At 41.1% G+C, this 19729-nt stretch overlaps 1 protein-coding gene across 2 annotated transcripts; it reads left to right on the top strand.

The window, feature by feature from the left end:
* Positions 1 to 364: 364 nt before the first annotated feature.
* katnal1 (katanin p60 subunit A-like 1) lies at positions 365 to 9760 on the top strand. 2 transcript variants are annotated; one of them, XM_082507887.1, is made up of 12 exons: positions 365 to 474; positions 1019 to 1192; positions 1844 to 2004; positions 2792 to 2945; positions 3068 to 3192; positions 3293 to 3398; positions 5717 to 5875; positions 6107 to 6233; positions 6455 to 6589; positions 6774 to 6900; positions 8075 to 8104; positions 8242 to 9760. In XM_082507887.1, exons 2-12 carry the CDS (start codon positions 1031 to 1033, stop codon positions 8438 to 8440), a joined length of 1485 nt encoding a protein of 494 aa, XP_082364013.1. In that variant the 5' UTR covers positions 365 to 474; positions 1019 to 1030; the 3' UTR covers positions 8441 to 9760. The 2 variants fall into 2 exon arrangements, with proteins under 2 accessions (XP_082364013.1, XP_082364014.1); XM_082507888.1 differs by lacking the exon at positions 8075 to 8104.
* Positions 9761 to 19729: the final 9969 nt, after the last annotated feature.

The raw sequence follows: 19729 nt of genomic DNA, 5'->3' as shown, positions 1-19729 counted from the left end.
AAGGAAAAAAAAGTCTCACTTAATCACCTGAAAAGGATCGTGTTACATGATTAAAAGTTCCAAAACTACAGCTACAAGCTTTGTAGTGAAATTAAAGACGATATCTTGCAGTATTTGACACGTTAGCGGCGACCAGTGGCAGACTTGTGCACGACATAGTTCTTGATAAATTAGCGAAAACATGTAAAATGGCAAATCCGTCACTTGTAGCTAATTTTGTAGTTATACATAGAATACATCTAACACATTTAGGCCTTACTAGGTTAGATTAATACGATCACAGGTCGGCAGCTGAGTTGCTTTCATCGGCGACGTCTAGGGTGTCACATTTACCAGCCTGCAGCAAATCCGTGAAAGCAGCACGGCAAAAAGCTGTTTGTATTCCTCGCGCGGCGTCTCTCCGCGGCCATGGTAACACTGTCCTCAATGCTGGACATCTGATTAAAAACATACAAGCGAGGGCTTTTCATACAGGTATGAGATTTTTTTTTTCTGTGAACACGCAATTAAAATTTAATTTAGCTCGTCGTGAGTGTGTTTGTCTACGGGAAATTTGAACGCAAGCTGGGAGGATTAAGTACCGTTTGGGTTATTGGCACAGGATTCGTTTTGTTTTCTCGTCTGTGGCCTAGTAGCAAGCTAGCAAAGGGCTAACGCCGGTAATATTATAGGGTGTGTTAAAAAAGAAGCTGATTTGAACAGAGGTTTCATTTAGTAATCAGGTAAAGCGCCCCGGGCAAATGTGTTCATTCAAAACCGACATCAGCTAGCTTAACTAACGTGCTTTACCGGGTGTAGCCGTTTCTGAGTTATCTGATGGGCAGCCGACATTCAAGGAGCTGCCCCATCTTGTTATGAGATTCGGTTATAATGAGGACACTTAATAATAATAATAATAATAATAAAAGGAAGAAAATGTGGAGGCTTTAGATTGAAACACTGAACTAGCATTAACCTTTGAACTCTTACTGTTTCACTAATCAGGTCATGCAATTGCTTGTTTCTTTTTTCCATGTAGCTGTTATAAATCATGAATCTTGCAGAAATATGTGACTACGCCAAGAAGGGCCGTGAGTACGCCTTGCTTGGGAACTATGACTCCTCCATTGTGTACTACCAGGGCGTCATTCAACAGATCCACAAGCACTGTCAGTCCCTCAGAGACCCTGCACTTATAGTCAGATGGCAACAGGTGAGTCCCCTGGTATATTAGTTACTGAACCTGAGACTTCAGTTCAACTGTACGTAGGACTTAATCCTGGATGAAAAGCTTTCCTTTGATGTCAAAGGCTGTTTTTTTTTTGTTTGTTTTTTTTTTTTTTTGTTAAAGGTGCATTATTTTAAGAAAGTTTTCATTTGTGTAATTTCTCATGTTTGTTCCGATCTATTAGCTTGGTCGTCTCTGGTGGACAAAACACATGTAAAAGCATTCTGTAATGTTGCTGGTGTAAATGCAGAGACATTGTAAGAGAGAAGCACGGCAGTCAAAGAATCCTGAATTTAAAACTAACTACCCAAATTGTTACACACACACACACACACACACACACGCACGTGTATGTATGTGTGTGTGTGTGTGTGTGTGTGTGTGTGTGTGTGTATATATATATATATATATATATATATATATATATATATATATATATATATGGCGTGTGTGTGTGTGTATATTGTGTTTTACGCCCTGCTTCATGAAGGAGTTTTTTTTTTTGTTTTGTTTTTTTTGGCCTAACATTGTGCATTGTTTCGTTTTTGGGTTTTTTTGTATGTTTTTGTTAGTTCAGCTGCTGTATTTTCAGCTGGATGGTCAGTGATGCAGTGCACCTCTTCCCTTTGTTTCCAGCTTAGTAAGGAACTGACTGAGGAGTACGAGCAAGTGAAAAGTATCATGGCAACGCTGGAGAGCTTTAAGTTAGAGAAGCCGACTGACATCCAAGCCCTGCAGCCAGAGGAGAGACTAGAAGATCCAGCTGTGTGGCCCCCTCCCATCCCTGCAGAGCACAGGTGTGTGGATGTGTTGGAGCTACGTTTTTAGCTTCATGGATTTTTTTTCTTCTTTTCCTGCGGTCAGTTAAAATAAATAAGTGAAGTTTTGAAAATGTGAGCCAGCAAACATATTTAGCGTTATAGTAAGCATGTCACACTGTGATCTAAAAAGGTTTGGGTTATAATTTTGTTTTAAACTATTCTCCAATCTCACCCGTTATTAAACTAAATGCTCAGTGCAGTGTCTTAGCCTCACTTCCTAAATTCTGGAGGAAAAATTTTATTATTCTGAGTCCATTAATATATATAATATATATATAATACATATAATACCAGGAAAGCTTAGAAAGATTCTTGCAGACTGCTATCTTTTTGTCAGTTCTCTCTTTTGTTCTTTTCATGTTGAGTTTAAAACAACAAAAACACAAAATATGGACTTTTCCCCTTTAACTGCAGATTACAAATGCTTTCTTAGTGACAAACTATATCTGTATTTAACTTACTGTACATCAGTTTTGACAGAGATGATTGTTACTGATGCTACCCAGAAACTCTGTGGAACACAACATCTCCATAAGGAAGCGCTCTTTAAAGTAAAAAGAGACATATTTTGCATAATCACTTTCATCTCTACAAGCACAATGTGCCTCTGCAGAAAAGTAGCAGAGCTCGTTTATAACTAATGCTCTAAAGGAACTTTTGGTAAACCGATGGGAACCTGTGGTTGATGGCTCTCTATGTAGGTGTGTCCTATTATTATCACACTATTATCCATTAGTATATTCCTGCGCGTGTGTCTCTGTAGGAATCCTGTTCCAATAAAGCGGCCCAACAGTGGAGTGAAGCAGCAGAGGAAAGAGTCCCCTGGCCTGCAGCATCGAGGGGCAGGGCCGGGAGGCCGTGCTCAGGCCAATGCTAAAGCAGACCGGCCGGGATTCACAAAATGCAAAGATGATAAGGTTCAGACTCCAGCTGTGTCATGGTTTAGTGAACATATTGATAAATAGGAAATGAGTAAGTCTGTGCTCCAAACACATCAGGTTTTTGTTCTGTTTCTTTTCCACCTTTTTGTCTCCATCAGGGAAAGAAAGGGGGAGATGTGCCGGGGGATGAAGGGCATAAGAAGTTTGATGGCACAGGATATGACAGTGACCTAGTGGATTCGCTGGAGAGAGATATTGTGTCCCGTAACCCTAACGTGCACTGGTATGGAAGTATCCTCTGATACTTATATAATACTTCTCAGGTTCTGCAATGAGGACACATTTCAACAGTGCTGCTGGCTAATTACTTTGGTAAACTGCAGGAATGACATTGCTGATTTGGAAGATGCTAAGAAGCTCTTGAGAGAAGCAGTGGTGTTGCCGATGTGGATGCCTGATTTCTTTAAGGGCATTCGCCGCCCTTGGAAGGTACACACACATACACACACACACCTGTGATTTTTCACATATTCTCTACATGCAAACTTTATCTAGTTCCTTACTGGGGGTTTTAAAAAATGAGCGAGTAATTGCAGAAGTATATAAAGATGTTTTTCAGCTGTGAGATACTCACTTTGTTCAGTAGCACACCTACCATTTTGAGTATCTTGCAGCATGTTGCACCAGCTACATCAAAGTTTGAGCGTTAAGGTCAACACCAACTTCTACATCAAGACTAGTTAGCTTCACACTAAATCTAGTACTTTATTCAAGTGCGCCATTTCTGTTGACACTATCACTGTCAACTCAAGTCAGCCTCAGTTCGGCTCTGCAGACTTTTGTTTTATCTTGCTCCTTTCTGTCCACGTGTTTCCAAACGTTCCTGTATAATTTCCTAAAAAAATATCGTCTCATTGTATCTGATCCTGTGAGATTTGGCCTCATGCAGCACATTTCTCTCTCTCACTTGACTAATTAAAATGTCAAACTTATCATTTCTCTTCTAACGTTAACAACTCTGCCGTGGGATAAAAGATTCCACCAACAACTTAACAGTTCCAAGTAAATACAGCATAAAATCACGTTGAAGGCGTTCACAGTCAACATGTGCTTATTTTAAATAAAGACAATAAATAATAATATTTTGGCTCGCCTAACAGTAACATTAACAGTAAATGTTAAACAAGTCGTGCCTGTTCAGAATCAGAAAGTGACGCCTTCCTTTATATTTCTGTCTTGTGTTCATGCATGCAAATTTCCATAAAGTCGAGGTTCAGCGAGTGGAGAGGGAGAGCACGCTAACACAGAGAGCTTGAGAAACATCACAAAAAACCATTAAATAATCAAATAGTTTTCATTTGTGAAAACTTCTGCCTCAAATAAATGACTGATGAGGAAGATGAAGACACATTTTAAGAATAAGAACCAGTCTGCAAATGTCATTTGATAAAATGGAACAACTTGCATATGTAATGTCATTCATATTATCTCTAAACAGGTAACATCTACCAATACACTGCAGAATGCAGTTGGCTAAATTCAGAAAGAGCAGTAAGCTTCGGAGATTGGCTGATCACGTAGCCTGATCACAAGTAAAATGCGGCAACTAAAATATTTTTACAAAGTCAAAGTCTCCACAGACTCCACAGAGATGGGAGGCTTCTTCTGCATCAGCCTCGTTTAAACTTTCATCATGTGAGACTGCTTCCCCTGAGGCCCAACCATGTGAGGGTTAATACTTTATGGGGGGAGTTATAGCAGCACAATGCTTTTCATTTGTCTTATATAGGCATGCATAATTAAAATTCTTCACTAACTTTAAATAGATGGATAGTCTTTCTTTTTCTTTTTTTAATCACTGAAGGTGAAGTAAAATTAAAGAGCGATAAGTCAGTTGCAGAGGAAAACAGGTCAATGGTTGTTTTCTCAGCACACAGGTGAGTGGAGGTATGTGTTTTGTTAGCACGCACATTTAGGTCTACGCAGTTCCGTTTTGTTCTGTGCTCTGCAGCACGTCTGAGTGTTTCTACTCCTAATGCAGGTGCACATACGCTCCCATCTGCTCCTGCTGAGATTCTGATCAATACCCACCGCAGTACTGTTTTATATTCCGAGTCGCTCGACTCAGTCCTGCAGTCAGCATAAGACACACTAGCCTAAATTGACTGAGGCATAAAAATAAAATTTCTTTAAAATGAAATGGATTATGTCAGCCGTGCTTCCTTTTGTGGTTTCTGTAATCTCCGTAGCAAAAGGCGCCAAGCAGATATAGAAATGTTAGACGGCGGAGTGGCAGCGATATTAAAAAATGGTTATAGAGGAGATTTAAATCAGGGTTTGACACTTTTGTTTAATATCACAGGCTTTTAAATAACATGCAATTATCCAGTCTCAAACAGGGATTACAGTCTACGGGAAGGCAATCCATTCACATTCAGACTAATATCCTATTCTCACAGGAGCGAGCTTTAGAGGTGCTGGTAAATGGATTTTTTTCTTTTCTTTTTTTTAACATCTGGACTGAGCTAGCCCCCTCCCCCCCAAATCTCCTGTGTGCTCAACTATCGTAATGTTTAACTTGGTATCGATCTTCTCATGTGAGTCTTGACAAGGCAGCCATTAAGTCTATTTCCCAGGAAGTTCTTAAAAGGAATGTGGGAGCCGCATACTGATATAACAACTGTTAATGGTCGTAGTGAACTGAATACTGATCTTCTGTGTTTGCAGCCTGATCCTTTCTCTGTGTGTGCGTGTTCATTTGTTTACTTGTCTAATGTTTTAAGATTGTGTGACATTTTGCTTTTTAGGGTGTATTAATGGTCGGCCCTCCAGGTACGGGGAAAACCATGTTAGCCAAAGCCGTGGCCACAGAATGTGGGACCACTTTCTTCAACGTGTCCTCCTCCACGTTGACCTCCAAATACAGGGGCGAGTCGGAAAAACTTGTCCGTCTGCTGTTTGAAATGGTGAGCGTGTGTGGAAATAAGCATTTGGGCCTATGGGCAAAATGCTGAACCCTTGCATTTTATCTCCTTCCCTGTGAGTGTGCGTGTATGTTTTTTGAATGGGTGAATCAAAGTGAAATTACGAAGCACTTTGGATAAAAGCAGCACAGAAGAATGCGGCCGCTTCCTATTTACATGTGTGTGCACTGCAGCGGAAAGGAAACTCACAATGCGAAACTTCTTCCTTCTCAGGCCCGATTTTATGCGCCAACGACCATCTTTATAGACGAGATCGACTCCATCTGTGGCAGGAGAGGAACATCTGATGAACACGAAGCCAGCCGCAGGGTCAAATCTGAACTTCTTATTCAGATGGATGGTTAGTGGATTAGAGAAATGGGTGAAGCTGTGCGCGGCTTGCTGTTACAGTTAATCAAGGATATTGCAAAAATTTGAATTAGAAGCAAACGGGACAGGTGTCATAATGCATTTGTCCCTTTGGCGCCTCATTACAGCTAAATGACTTTTTGAGATACTTTGAAACTGAATGTGTTGCGTAAACAAGCTGAAAATTTTGTTTTGTTGTTTTTTTGCGAGCAGGTGTTGGGGGAGCCCTGGAGGGTGACGACCCCTCTAAGATGGTGATGGTCCTGGCTGCCACAAACTTCCCTTGGGACATTGATGAAGCTTTGCGACGACGGCTGGAAAAGCGGATCTACATCCCTCTGCCCTCAGGTGACCTCACCAGGCACAGACTGACAGCACAGAAACTAAGATGACTGATGACTTTGTAACACCGTGGACTTCTAATCATTGTTTTATGTGCCTCTCTAATGCTTTTCATTCCCATTTCTCCTTAACTGGTTTTCAGATGCATTGCCCTTAAATTAAAACAATTTTTGTGTGTATTTGGATGTAGCTGTTGGTCGTGTCGAGCTTCTAAGGATCAACCTGAGAGAGGTGGATTTGGCTACAGACGTAAATCTGGACCTCATTGCTGAGAAGATCGAGGGCTACTCTGGAGCAGACATCACCAACGTCTGCAGGTGTGCATGGTTTAGAAACTGATTATCAGTTTATGTTTCATGTTTTATATACAGAACACAGTAAAGCAAATGCTGCTTTGTGTTCTTTGTTTCAATATGCTCGTACCTAAACTATTAAAAGATTGTTATCACTGCACGTTACTGTTGGGGTAGCATGTAATAAGTGGTGAGATGGCAAACTGTTGCTGTGGAGCTAAAAACTTCTGATTGGCTCTGGGTCTTTAGCAGAGTTCCCAATTTGCGAGTGCTGTGTAAAACTAGACTTTGACTGATTTTATATTCTCCTAATTCACTTTATCCAGAGTGGCTTACGAATGCTGCTGTGCAATTTATCTTTTTTAAAAGCCTGAAGCAAGAGTAGTGCTGCTTCCTCAGTGATCGTCCTGCTAGCACACTGGAAGCTCAGGCTTTTTCCTCTCTGTTTTTCACAAGTACTGCCACAAAGCAGTTTTCGTGCTCAGCAGCCTCAACCTTACAGAGCTTTTGGAAAAACTCCTTCCGGGGTAGGGATTTTACCTTGCAATTTGAAAGGTGTGGGCCTTTATGTCTCTTCTTCTTGGTCAGTGGACAGTTAGGGTTATATCGCCACCTATTGCTTTGTCATGTTTTGTGGCCTGCACCTGCATGTAGACTAAATTTAAGTTACAAATCGTTGTCTTTTTAGTAAACCTCCAATTTTTGAATCACTGTGGTACTTTAATCTGGCCCTGAGAAAAAATAATTTTATCTAATTCATAACTGCAATGCCTTCTTTTAGTACCTTTCCATATAAATACCAATCAACTCAGGAACACAGGCTGCTAGTAATTTGCTTCATCTCTACCTAAATGTATAACTCTGTTATTACTTGCTAAATAAGCAAATTATGCAAAGAGTAACTGCACACACGATAATGATAATTTGACTGTCAGATCATGAGGTCACGTCGTCCCTGTTGTGTTTTTATCAGCTCTGTCTCTTCAAACACGCAGCACTGTTTTGATTGTAGTGCAGTGTAGCAGTTTTTTTAGTGTAAGACTTTTATCCTCACTGTCCTGTCCTTGATGTGGGGATCCTTTCTGCTGTAGCACTGGCAGGAATGGCAGGCATTTCATGCATCCAAAGCTGTCTCTGCTCATCTCTCCCTCACATTGTTTCATTGACCTTGGATGCATGCTCATTGTCCAACATACAGCGTAGCCTGCAGGATTTCATCACAGCTCAGGTACAATCCTTTCTGACAGGGCTAAAACACAGCAAATGTGTAATTTAAAACAGTGCAATTATGTTTGGCGTGCCAAGACTAACTGTCTTCTGTCTGCCTCTGTCCACTCCCTGCTTGTTTCTTTACACATACGTCAGGGACGCCTCCATGATGGCGATGCGTCGTCGAATCCAAGGCCTGAGCCCCGAGGAGATCCGAGCTCTGTCCAAAGAAGAGCTGCAGATGCCCGTGACCATGGAGGACTTCACACTGACACTCAAGAAGATCTCAAAGTCTGTTTCTGCTGCAGACCTGGAAAAATACGAAGCCTGGATGGCTGAGTTCGGGTCAGTATAGAGATCGGTGGTGATTAGAGCCAGAGGGGCGAAAACCGTGAGAGGAGGACTGATAGCTTTGAAAATATTTAAGGCCTTGAAAAGCAGCAGTGGAGTGAGCGCTTGTATTTCAACAAGTCAGCACATCAGGGATCAGAAAGACTGGTGCCTTTTAGGGAACATGAAAAAGGTGGCTTCACCCCTGCAATTTCACTTGCTGTCCAGAACTGTGTTTGTAGAGATGTCAGTCATCCAGCCCACTCAGGTGACCCGATGAAGGCTGGGTAAACCTCTCACACTGGGAACTTTTATGTAAACTACCAGCTTAATACACACAGGGAATGTGCATAAGGTTTTATACATGAGACCTCATGCAAGAACAGTTTTACACTGCAGAGCTTTCAAGTCCAGCATCTAAGAACACCGTTTGAAACCGTGTACAGCTGTTTTCACACAAGACTCCCTGGAAAAAGTCGAGGGAATTAGATCTGAAAATTATCCATAGTTGTTCTTTCCTACATGTGGCACACAGCAGGAAACAGTTACCAGTTAGATTTGCTGTAGGTGAGGGGGCCATCTGAATAAGGCAGGAGGCAAGACACAAAATGTGTGAATACACCAGACGAACATTTAGCTGCGCTATTCTCACATTAGTGCGGGCTGATTTCACACAGGCTTGAGCGGGCAGGTTAAAACTGTCTCCGATCACATGCGCCTCTGTGAAGTAATGTCTAGAATAATTCAAGGTGTGAAAACAGCTAAACGAGTTAGATATCCTATCAGACACACGTTGCACCCGGACAGTGACTTGCAAATAGGTCACCGTCTTACAGAAATATTGGTGAAATTACTGCAGCACAGCAGGCAACATTAAAGAAAATGTCTTTCAAATTAACAAAAAATCTCTATATAAAGTGCACGAGTGGACCTCTCATGAATTTCATTTCAGAATGTGAGAAGTTCTCTTAAATCTGTCACTTAGGGACAAATCTGTTCTTGCACGAGGCCCCCGTGTCATAAAAAACTTCTTGAGGAGCTCATGTATTTATTGCTGACTGAACAAACTTGAACTGAACCTCAATATTGTGGTAGGTTTAGAATAAAGTGTTGCACTGGCACACGGCGCAATATCTTTGTGTCTTTTGACTGAGTGATTGTCTGTTCTGTTAAGTTTTATGTTGTGTTGTTGGTTTTAATATCTGTTTTTAATTAATGTTATGTTTCAATGAGAAAAGCATATGTAGTCATACTTTTTGAAAAGAGGACATGAGCACTGGAACCATGAATTATTTTTTCTGTTTGTTTATTTGTTTGTTTTTAGTTAAATTAAAGAAAATACTTACCTCACCAAAAATCCTTGACTTCTGTTTTTAATGTAAACACTTAAACTTAGACAGGTTATGTCTTGTAGAATAGAAGGGACACTCAAAAAAGGCAAACATGAAGCAATTATTTGACATTTGTAATGTTTGGGTTTTTTTTTAAGTTTATTAATTCAAATATTTAATCATTAAGGAAAATATGCTTTGTATGAACCAAATAGATACCAAGCAAGTAAATTCCATTTGATCAATTTCAAGTTAATGTCATGTTTTATACTGTACTTGTATAACAAAATTACATGAGGAAAAAAACAGAATTTTATTTTTTGAGTGCAGATGGTATGTTTATATTTTCCTTTTTGTTTTTATATGTAATTCTATACCGGCTATTCTTGGAAATGCTGCTGCTAGTCACACAAAAAAGAAAGAAAGAAAGTCCTCTTACGTTTTCTTTCTCCAGAAAAAGCTGCATCACACTATTGGCTGAACAGAGATGGATCTGTTGGCATTTGAGCCAAAAGTTGAGGTGTCTTCGGAAAACTCTGTAAAGCTCCTGTGCAGGTTAAAAAGGCATGACAGCAGGTGTGATGTTAATGCAGCAAAGTGTAGATTAGTCTGTGTATTGGGTTAGAGATGGTACATCAGCCTGTTTACTACACTTAATACACTATGACCACCGTACGATTTGTATGAGCTGTAAGATTTTCTAAGATGCTGGCTTTTGTTCTTCTGTTTTTCCTGTGTAGTGCTCAGGCGCTAATAGGTTTTTCTAGGCCAACAGATGTGCATTTGATGTCTGAAATGTCTTTTATTCAGACATCACACAAATTGGTTCAAAGCGCAGTCCTAGCCCTGACTGTTTGTTCTCCGATAAATGTTAAACAGATTTTATTGCAGGTGGATTTATTGTCAAACGGCGTCTGTATGCTCGAATTTTCCAACTGCTGAAATGTACTGGAAGCTAATTAGAAAAGACTGGTCAAACGGAAAGAAAAAGGAGATTACTGTGCCTCTGCACTCTGACAACAACACTCTGACAACCTCGAGATAAAAACCTTCACAAAAGTGCAAGGATGGCCTTGACTAGACTTTTGAGTGACCTCACAAAACATGTTTTTTGCCACAAGCACAAACTAATTATGAAACAGTTTCACACAGAAATGAAGAAGCAGTGTCATTCTATACAAAAAAACTAAACAAAACCTCATCAGTAGGGCTGTTCATATAACGATATCTTTCATTTTACACTATCGTTTGTTTCGTGGTGTCGCAAAATAAACTGTTTACGGCAATATTTTTTCATTTGATGGTCACTGTAGTGGCTATATTAATTTCTTAAAGTTCTCTCTTTCTCTTATATTTAATATAACCACACTACAGACGGACAACCGCCTGTTTTTATGCGTTGTGGTTAGCAACAACGACGGTAACACCATCGGGTGTCCGCTTGTTTATTTTCCACATAAACCTTTCACAATAAAGCTCAAGATCCTGTTGAGACTTTTCAAAATAAACTGAATCACGTGAAAGAGCAGATTATTTACGGATGAGAAGTAAAAAAGAGCCGCCAGGTGCTAAAAAATAAACCTTAGACTCAAACAACAGCTTTTCCCCGCAGCACGCCGTGTAATAAATACAAAGAAAACGGCGGCTGGTACAACTTGTGTTTAAAAATGTATAGTTTCATGCATCAGTTAAAACACTGGACTCCAGCTACATGACGCGCAGATGGAAACACTTCCCGCAAGTCGAGCTGTCCGACATTCACAGAATTTACAGAAAATGTTACATTTTTGTGATTTATATCGGGATATGAGATTTTGGTCATATCGCACAGCCCTACTAATCAGATACTAAAATCTCGACAGTAGTCTTCGGTCCCCACTCTGAAGGTGGGTTGACCGTATATGTTGTATTAGAGTCTAAATCCCAGATTTTATCTGCATTGTGCCAACATTGCTATTTATTTTTGCATGATATGACATATCCTTCTTTACAACAATACATAACTCTATAAAGGTTTTCAAACTCTTGTATATGGAAATTTTTAGTAACATTCACTTGCTTGCCAGTTAATTGTGTGCATCTATATTTATCTGAAAGGACTGTACCCATACAGCTGGAGAGCTCACTGAAGGTATCTGTTTAATATATGATTACACAAAAGTAGTTTTTTTTCCAATATTTCCACACTATATATATAGTACTGTGCAAGAATCTTGAGACATGCCTCGTGTCATTATATTTTGCCAGAAAAATTGTCAGTTGGTAAAGTGATGTTTTGAAACGTGCAGACATACATGGTAGTAAAGAACATAAGGTAAGAACAGAGTTTTTACAATATTTGGTGTGACCACCTTTATTTCTATGACACTGCTGAACTCATTGAAGCAAGCTCCTGTAGGAGTCTATAGGAATAGTTCTCCAGGCTTTTTGAAGCTCTTCTTTGGATGTTGCCTGCCTTTTTTTCTGTCTTCTGTCGAGATGATCCCACACTGCTTCAACAATGTTGAAATCCAGGGTCTGGGGAGACCAATCCATGGCTGATAGTGTTCCACTGTGTGTTTTTCTATCCAAGGGATGCTTTTCATTGGCAGTGTGTTGCTGAAAAATGAAGCTATTGCGAATTAGATCCTTTCCCCGGATGGTATTGGATGTGTGATCAAAACCTCATGGTACTTTTTTGTGTTCATAATTCAATTAATTTTGACAAGATCTCCAACACCAGTGGCTGAAAACTCTAATTTTTACTAAGTTTTTCTGCCAGAGTGCTCAAAATGTTAGCTTTCATAATCAACCATGGCCATTTTAATAATCAATAAAATATTGTTTTAGTGATGTGTTTTCTTGTAGTTCACAACCACATTCTTGCATGTGTCTTTCAGTATCTTAGGCCATTCCTTTTTCAGCATAGGCCACTCAAGAACCTTCATATGATTATTGGTGAACTATTTCTGGATAGCTTTGGCCTTGTGTCTGGGATACAGTTACACGTAAACCCAAACAAGAGGCCGATTGTTTTATGTTCTCATCAAGGATCAAGAATCTAGCTCACACTTTTTGTGATCCTGTGCCTGTACTAAAGGAAGCAAAACAAAACAAATTTCCCACGTGTGGGACTAATAAAGGTTATCTTATCTTATCTTAAAATTGAATTGCATGCACTCCTGTCCTCCTCTATATAAAGACTGCTACCATGTGGCCAAACAGCTCGAGTTTTGTTTTGCCAGATCACAAACTGGATGACTAGAAAGCTTCACTCTTCTCTAAGCGCTGCTTTCCAAAAGCTAAACAGGTACACTGCAGCTTCTTTCTGGTTCAGGCTCCAAGATGGCCTTGAAGGTCATTCTTAGATTACTGCTGACTTGAACAACCTTTTTGGACCAAGGCTGAGGACACTTTGGGATTACAACCTTGACATAGTTGGAGTGCTCTTGAACTTCTTTATGAAGGAATACGCAGTGGTCTTGTGAACTTGGAATCCCTTTCTAATAGCCTTGTAGCTTTGAGTGACCCACTGAGGTTCTTCACCTCAGATAACATACCATTTAGTATTTGTTTTGCAGTGGGGGCTTGTACTGCTGTTAAAGCCCCACAGACGATTTGGAAAAACTAAAAATCTAAGGGTTCGGGCAGGTGAGTAAGTGACGGACAAGGTAAGCGACTCATGTTGTAACTGACGTCAGACGCCGGAGATTTTGGCGGAAAATTAAAGCAAATGGTAGTTTAGATTTGAACAAATTCATTTAAGCTTCAGCATTACCAAATGCACTTATCAATTGTCTTATAACTAACACTATTTGTCTAAATAATCTCCAACACCCTGGAGAACAACGAGGAGAGTTTAGAGACTCTCCAAGATTACATCGATCAGTGCTTTCAGGATCTCGTGATGAAGAAGACCCCGTGTGCAGCTTCTCCGGCCAAAGCTGAGACGCCGTCGTCGAAAAGACAACGCCCGGCAGATTCCCCCGGCTCAACATCGCCAGCCGGCAAAGATATTGCCGACATATTGGAGTCAATCGACAAGCGATTGTCCAGTTTCGACGCAAGGCTGTCCTTGGTGGAGATTCTTCACCGAGAATTTAAATGCTTGCGAGAATCCCTGGAGTACAGCCAGCAGCAGGTGGAAACGCTTGCTGCTGAAAATGCCACGCTAAGGGAGTCGGTGAAATGTCTCACAGATAATGTTACCCAGCTCAATAGAGAAAATAAAAAAATAAAAGAAACAGTTATCGATCTACAAGCTCGTAGCATGCGTGATAATCTGGTATTTTCTGGTATTCCAGAAGCCGCTGGAGAGGACGCGGAGACCACGGTAAAAAGCTTCATCAAAACCCACCTGAAGCTGCCGGAGGACACTGTGAAGAACATCGTCTTCGATCGGGTACATCGCCTCGGCCCCATTCGGGCTACGGCCGGGAGACCACGTCCTATCGTGGCCAAATTCGGCCATTTCAAACAAAAGCAACATGTGAAAAGCCGCGGCAGGGAATTAAAAGGAACGGACTTCAGCGTGAACGACCAGTTCCCCAAAGAGATCTTGGAACGACGCAGGGTCCTCTTCCCAATCCGACGCGGCTTCATCCAGAAGGGCTCCCGCGCTGTCATCGCTGTGGACCGGCTGTACGTGGACGGACAGCTCCACCGCGACCCCAACATCACTCCGTGGCTGTATTAACCTCACACCAGATAAGAATCAGCTACACCATTTCCCTATCCACTCACACTAACTTGCATTAACATCTGTTTAACTTACCAGTATCAAATCGCATCTTAAAGTGTGATTTCATAGCAGAATTAACACCGTCACTCTCCGTCAGTGATTTAATTGGAATGTTTACGTTTTGTTTCTGTTTTTTTTTTTTCTTCTCGTTTTTTTTTTTTTTTTCCCTCCTCTCTTTTCCCCCTCTTGGTTTTATGCTGCTCACCCCTGTCCTTGGTTTCTTTCTTTATTCCTTTCACTGCCTCGATCACCTGCTTCGACACTCATCCACAAACATCCTTTATTTCGACACATACGCACCATGCGCTCAACGGCAGCACATTTACATCAGTCAGACAGCGCACACAGTCATATAAGATACACACACACTTAAGCCAAGCCTACTCATATTAGTAACTATGCATACACAAAGTCAGACTCAGGGAGCATCTCGCCACACATTTTCTCTCTCTCTCCTTCTCTTTATTTATGAACAAGTGACGTATTCTCTCCACCTGTCTAAGCAACGCACACAGCATACATCCCTAGTTATACACAAACATCTATGGGTACACTGAGGTTCATTACATGGAATATAAATGGAGCTGGCTCCAGAGAAAAGAGGTTAAAAATATTTAACCAACTCAAAAAACTACAGGCAGATGTTGTCCTATTACAAGAGACCCACAGACCTCTTAGAGGTTTGAATGAACTTAAAACACCTGAGTTTCCTAATGTGTTCTCAGCTTGTTATAATTCTAGACAAAGGGGAGCAGCAATTTTAATACATAAAAATATTAATTTCACAGTACTCGATACAGTTATAGATCCAGAGGGCAGATTCTTAATCATTAAACTATCTATACGTGATAAAAAGCTATGTATTGCAAGTGTATATGGTCCAAATGTTGATGATCCCTCATTCTTTCACGGTTTTTTCAGTGCACTCTCTGAACACTTAGATGGCACACTTGTTCTTGGAGGTGACCTCAACCTTGGACTAAATGAAGACATGGATAGGCTCAATACAGCGGGAACTCAGCGTAATTGGCAGTCCACAAATATAATCAAACAGTATATGAGCGACTTTGGTCTTTGCGATGCATGGCGCTCCCTTCACCCCACCAGTAAGGAATATACTTTTTTCTCACATGTCCATCACTCCTACTCTCGTCTGGATTATTTTTTGGTCAGCAGCTCACTGCTGAACGACATTTCAGACACTGAGATTCACCCTATAGCTGTCAGCGATCATGGTCCTGTATCTTTAACACTAATGCACAAGAATAATACTACGCCAAGAAAAAACTGGAGATTTAATATATCACTACTTAAAGATGAAGACTTTATTAAATATTTTAAAAAAGAGTGGACTTCATATTTGAACTATAATGACACTCCCGAAACATCAGCTTCTGTTCTATGGGAAGCAGGGAAAGCTGTGATGAGAGGTAAAATAATTTCTTTCTCATCACATAAAAAGAAAAAAGAAAACAAAAATATTCAGGAATTAGAAAAAAACATCAAATCACTAGAAGAAGCCTACGCGTCCCACCAAGATCAGGAAACATTGAACAAAATACGCAAAACAAAACTAGAATTAAATGAGATAATTGATAAAAAAACAAAATTCTTAGTACAAAGACTACGCCTACAAAATTATGAACATGGTAATAAATCCGGTCAATATCTAGCAAACCAGCTAAAAATAAATAAAGAAAAAACAACTATATTTGCTGTTCAAGATTTATCTGGGAACACAATATATGATCCGATACAAATAAACAACATTTTCAGGGATTTCTATAAAACGTTGTATTCACCACAAATAAACCCATCTAAAAAAGAAATTGATCAGTTTTTGGACAACATAACTCTTCCAAAATTATTGGACACTCAAGCAATGGCACTGGATTCACCACTGACACCAGGTGAACTCCAGGAAGCCCTGATAAGTATGCACAATAATAAGGCTCCAGGTCCAGATGGCTTTCCTGCAGAATTCTACAAAGAATTCTGGTCGATTCTAGCACCAGTTTTCTACAGAACGTTGTTGGAAATTAAAGAAAAGGGCAGACTTCCATCAAATATGAATTCTGCAAACATTAATCTCCTGCTAAAACCAGGCAAAGACCCTGTATATCCCTCAAGCTATCGTCCAATATCCCTTATAAATGTAGACCTTAAAATAATCTGCAAAGCTCTCTCAAAGAGACTGGAGAAAATAACCCCCCTCTTAATTCATCCTGACCAAACTGGTTTCATAAAAGGTAGGCACTCATCAACAAATACACGTAGATTACTTAATTTGATAGACTACTCATACAGTAAAAACCTAGAAACTACAATATTCTCTTTAGACACAGAAAAAGCATTTGACAGAGTTAACTGGAAATTTCTATTTGCAACTTTACACAAATTTGGTTTTGGATCCTCTTTCATAAACTGGTTAAAAATATTATATAATTCCCCAACAGCTTGTGTTAGAACAAATGACCAGACATCCTCCAGCTTCTGTCTCTTGAGGGGCACCAGGCAGGGATGCCCACTCTCCCCTTCACTATTTGCAATTTTTATTGAACCACTAGCAGCAGCAATTAGACAGAATTCAGTAATTAAGGGCATAAAATGCAAGAACGTGGAACATAAAATCAGCCTTTATGCGGATGATGTGTTACTCTTTCTCCAAAATTCACAAACCAATATCTCTGGGGTGATTGAATTGATAAACTCTTTTGCAAGAATATCAGATTACTCAATTAACTGGTCAAAATCTACAGTCCTACCGATTAATTGCTCCTTCCATAATTCCTCTTCTACACCACTGCAATCGGGAAATATAAAATATTTAGGTATTAATGTTTCTCCCAAGCTTGCAGATCTAACTAAATTAAACCATATCCCACTTTTAAAGAAGGTAGAAGATGATCTGGCTAGATGGAAATCTCTACCCATATCACTCATGGGAAGGGTTGCCGCTATAAAAATGATGGTCTTACCAAAAATAAATTATTTATTCTCAATGATCCCAACTAAACCGCCACAAGATTGGTTCAGATCTCTAGATTCATGTATGTCCAAATTCCTTTGGAAAAATAAACCCCCACGTATAAGCTTAAAAACACTACAAAAGACCAAGGATAAAGGAGGACTAGAACTGCCTAACTTTCAGCACTACTTCTTAGCCACCAGGCTTCAGTTTATCTCAGGATGGCTAAAACATACCCTCTTAGATGAACCTTGGCTAGATGTAGAACAAGCACTCTGCAATAATCTAGAGATCTCAGACCTACCATTTATCAGCTCAAACATCCAACGACATGAATGCTTTAAAAGCATCAACATCAGCTCTTCTCTGACAGCATGGTGGGAGTTTCTAAAATTGACGGCGTCTTCATTAATCCCATGCAAACGTACACCTATCTGGAACAACCCTGACATATTACAAAACAATAATATGATAAACTTTTCAGATTGGAGTGATAAAGGAATCAAATATTTAGAACATATACTAGAAGGAACAGAATTTATTTCATTTGACGGACTAGTTACACAATATGGGATCAACAAGAAAAGATTTTTAGAATATCAACAAATTAAATCCATAGTAAAAAAGAAATTTAAACCGGGTCAAGTTGAACTACAAACACCACCAAGTGTGGTTCAATTTCTTACTCTTAAACCCCCCAAATTACTATCCAAAATATACAGAATGCTTTCTAAAACAGATGAATCAATATCACTTCCTATTGCAAAATGGGAAGCGGATTTATCAGTTAACTTAGACCTAAACTTCTGGTCTCAGATTTGCTTAAAAACCTTTCATCTAATTAGAAATCCCAGTCTTCAATTAATTCAATACAAAATATTACATAGAGTGCACTATACAGGTCATCGGATGTTCAAGATGGGCTTTACGTCTACCAACAACTGCTCACACTGCCAAACCAATTCACCGGACAATTATATCCACGCTCTTTGGTTCTGTCCACCAGTTCAGAAGTTTTGGCGCGAGATATGTGAAGACTTATCGAAGTGTCTGAAATGTAACATTCCAACTTCCCCCTTAGTGTGTTTGTTGGGCAGCTTAGATAATGTCACTTCAGAAAAGAATATCGCCCATATGGTTTTCACTGCCCTATGCATAGCCAAGAAAACAGTCCTCATGAACTGGAAAAATAAAAATAATCTTAATTCTAACCAATATAGAAATTATCTATTAGATTACATTAGTCTTGATACAGCCTCTGCCACCACATCAGATCAATTGCTCTGGGCTCCTTTGATCAGCTCCATCACCTAGTGGGGGTGGGGGGTCATAGTTTGGTCCCGCCTTCACTGTTGTGATTGGTGTGGGGGTAGGGACAGGCTTAGGGCGTCGGGGGGTTCCCCGGAGGCATCTTCCTTGGGGGGCTCAACCCGGGGTAGCGGTCATGTCCGGTTAGGGGCTCTGTTGGCTCTCCGGTGACTGTTTCCTCGCGACTGCGTGCAGCGGGGCTAGGGGAGGGTCTGTGCTGACGGACGTGGGTTACTGACCTGGTAGCCTGGCTGCCCCTGGGTGGGTCCGGGATGGGCGTGAGGTTCTGGGGGCGCTCCGTCTCTGGGCTGGGACCCGGACCGGGCCTCGGGGGCTTGGGTCCTGGTTGGTGTGTTGCCGGGGTTGTGGGCGGGTGGGTGCATGGGGGCCCAGCCCTGGAGCAGGGTGCCGCCGGTGCGTCGAGCCACCTGGGGGGCTCTTCAACTGGTGGGGGAGATTGTCACATCTTGCAGGAGCTTTCCTCTCCTCAGGAGCTGCCTCTGCAGGAGGGGGAGATACAGGAGAGGTGGAGGAAGATCTCAGCCTGGGTGTTTATTGTCTTATGTAGTCTGGAAGATGAGTGGATGGTGGGGTGGGTGCAGTTTTCTCTGTGGTGGGGTTGGGTGGACTGTCCCGGGCTCTGTGGGCCCGGTCTGGATGGGCCTGGGCCCCCTTTCCCTGGCGGGTCGCGGAGTATGGGGGTGCCTACTGGGGTCAGCGGGGGAGCTGGCCCCAGGGAGGGGTCACTTGCCCCTCCCTTCCTTCCCTCCCCATCTCCAGCTGCCTCCCTCTTCCCGCTCCACCACAACCACCCACACATGCAGGGCCTTGGAGTAGGGGTATGTCACCAGGGTGCAGAGGAGGCTACCCCCCCCCCCCCCCCCTCTGTCCCCTTCTGGCTGCCTCTGCCTCAATTTTATCCCACAACTTAGACATTCACATTACTCACACTCTCATTACACATACATATAGGATCTTGGGGGTGGG

This window comes from Aulonocara stuartgranti, assembly GCF_965226115.1.
Source record: "Aulonocara stuartgranti genome assembly, chromosome: 16".
Lineage (NCBI taxonomy): Eukaryota > Metazoa > Chordata > Actinopteri > Cichliformes > Cichlidae > Aulonocara > Aulonocara stuartgranti.
The sequence above is the reverse complement of the archived record's forward strand: the minus strand, read 5'-3'. Positions and strand labels throughout refer to the sequence as shown.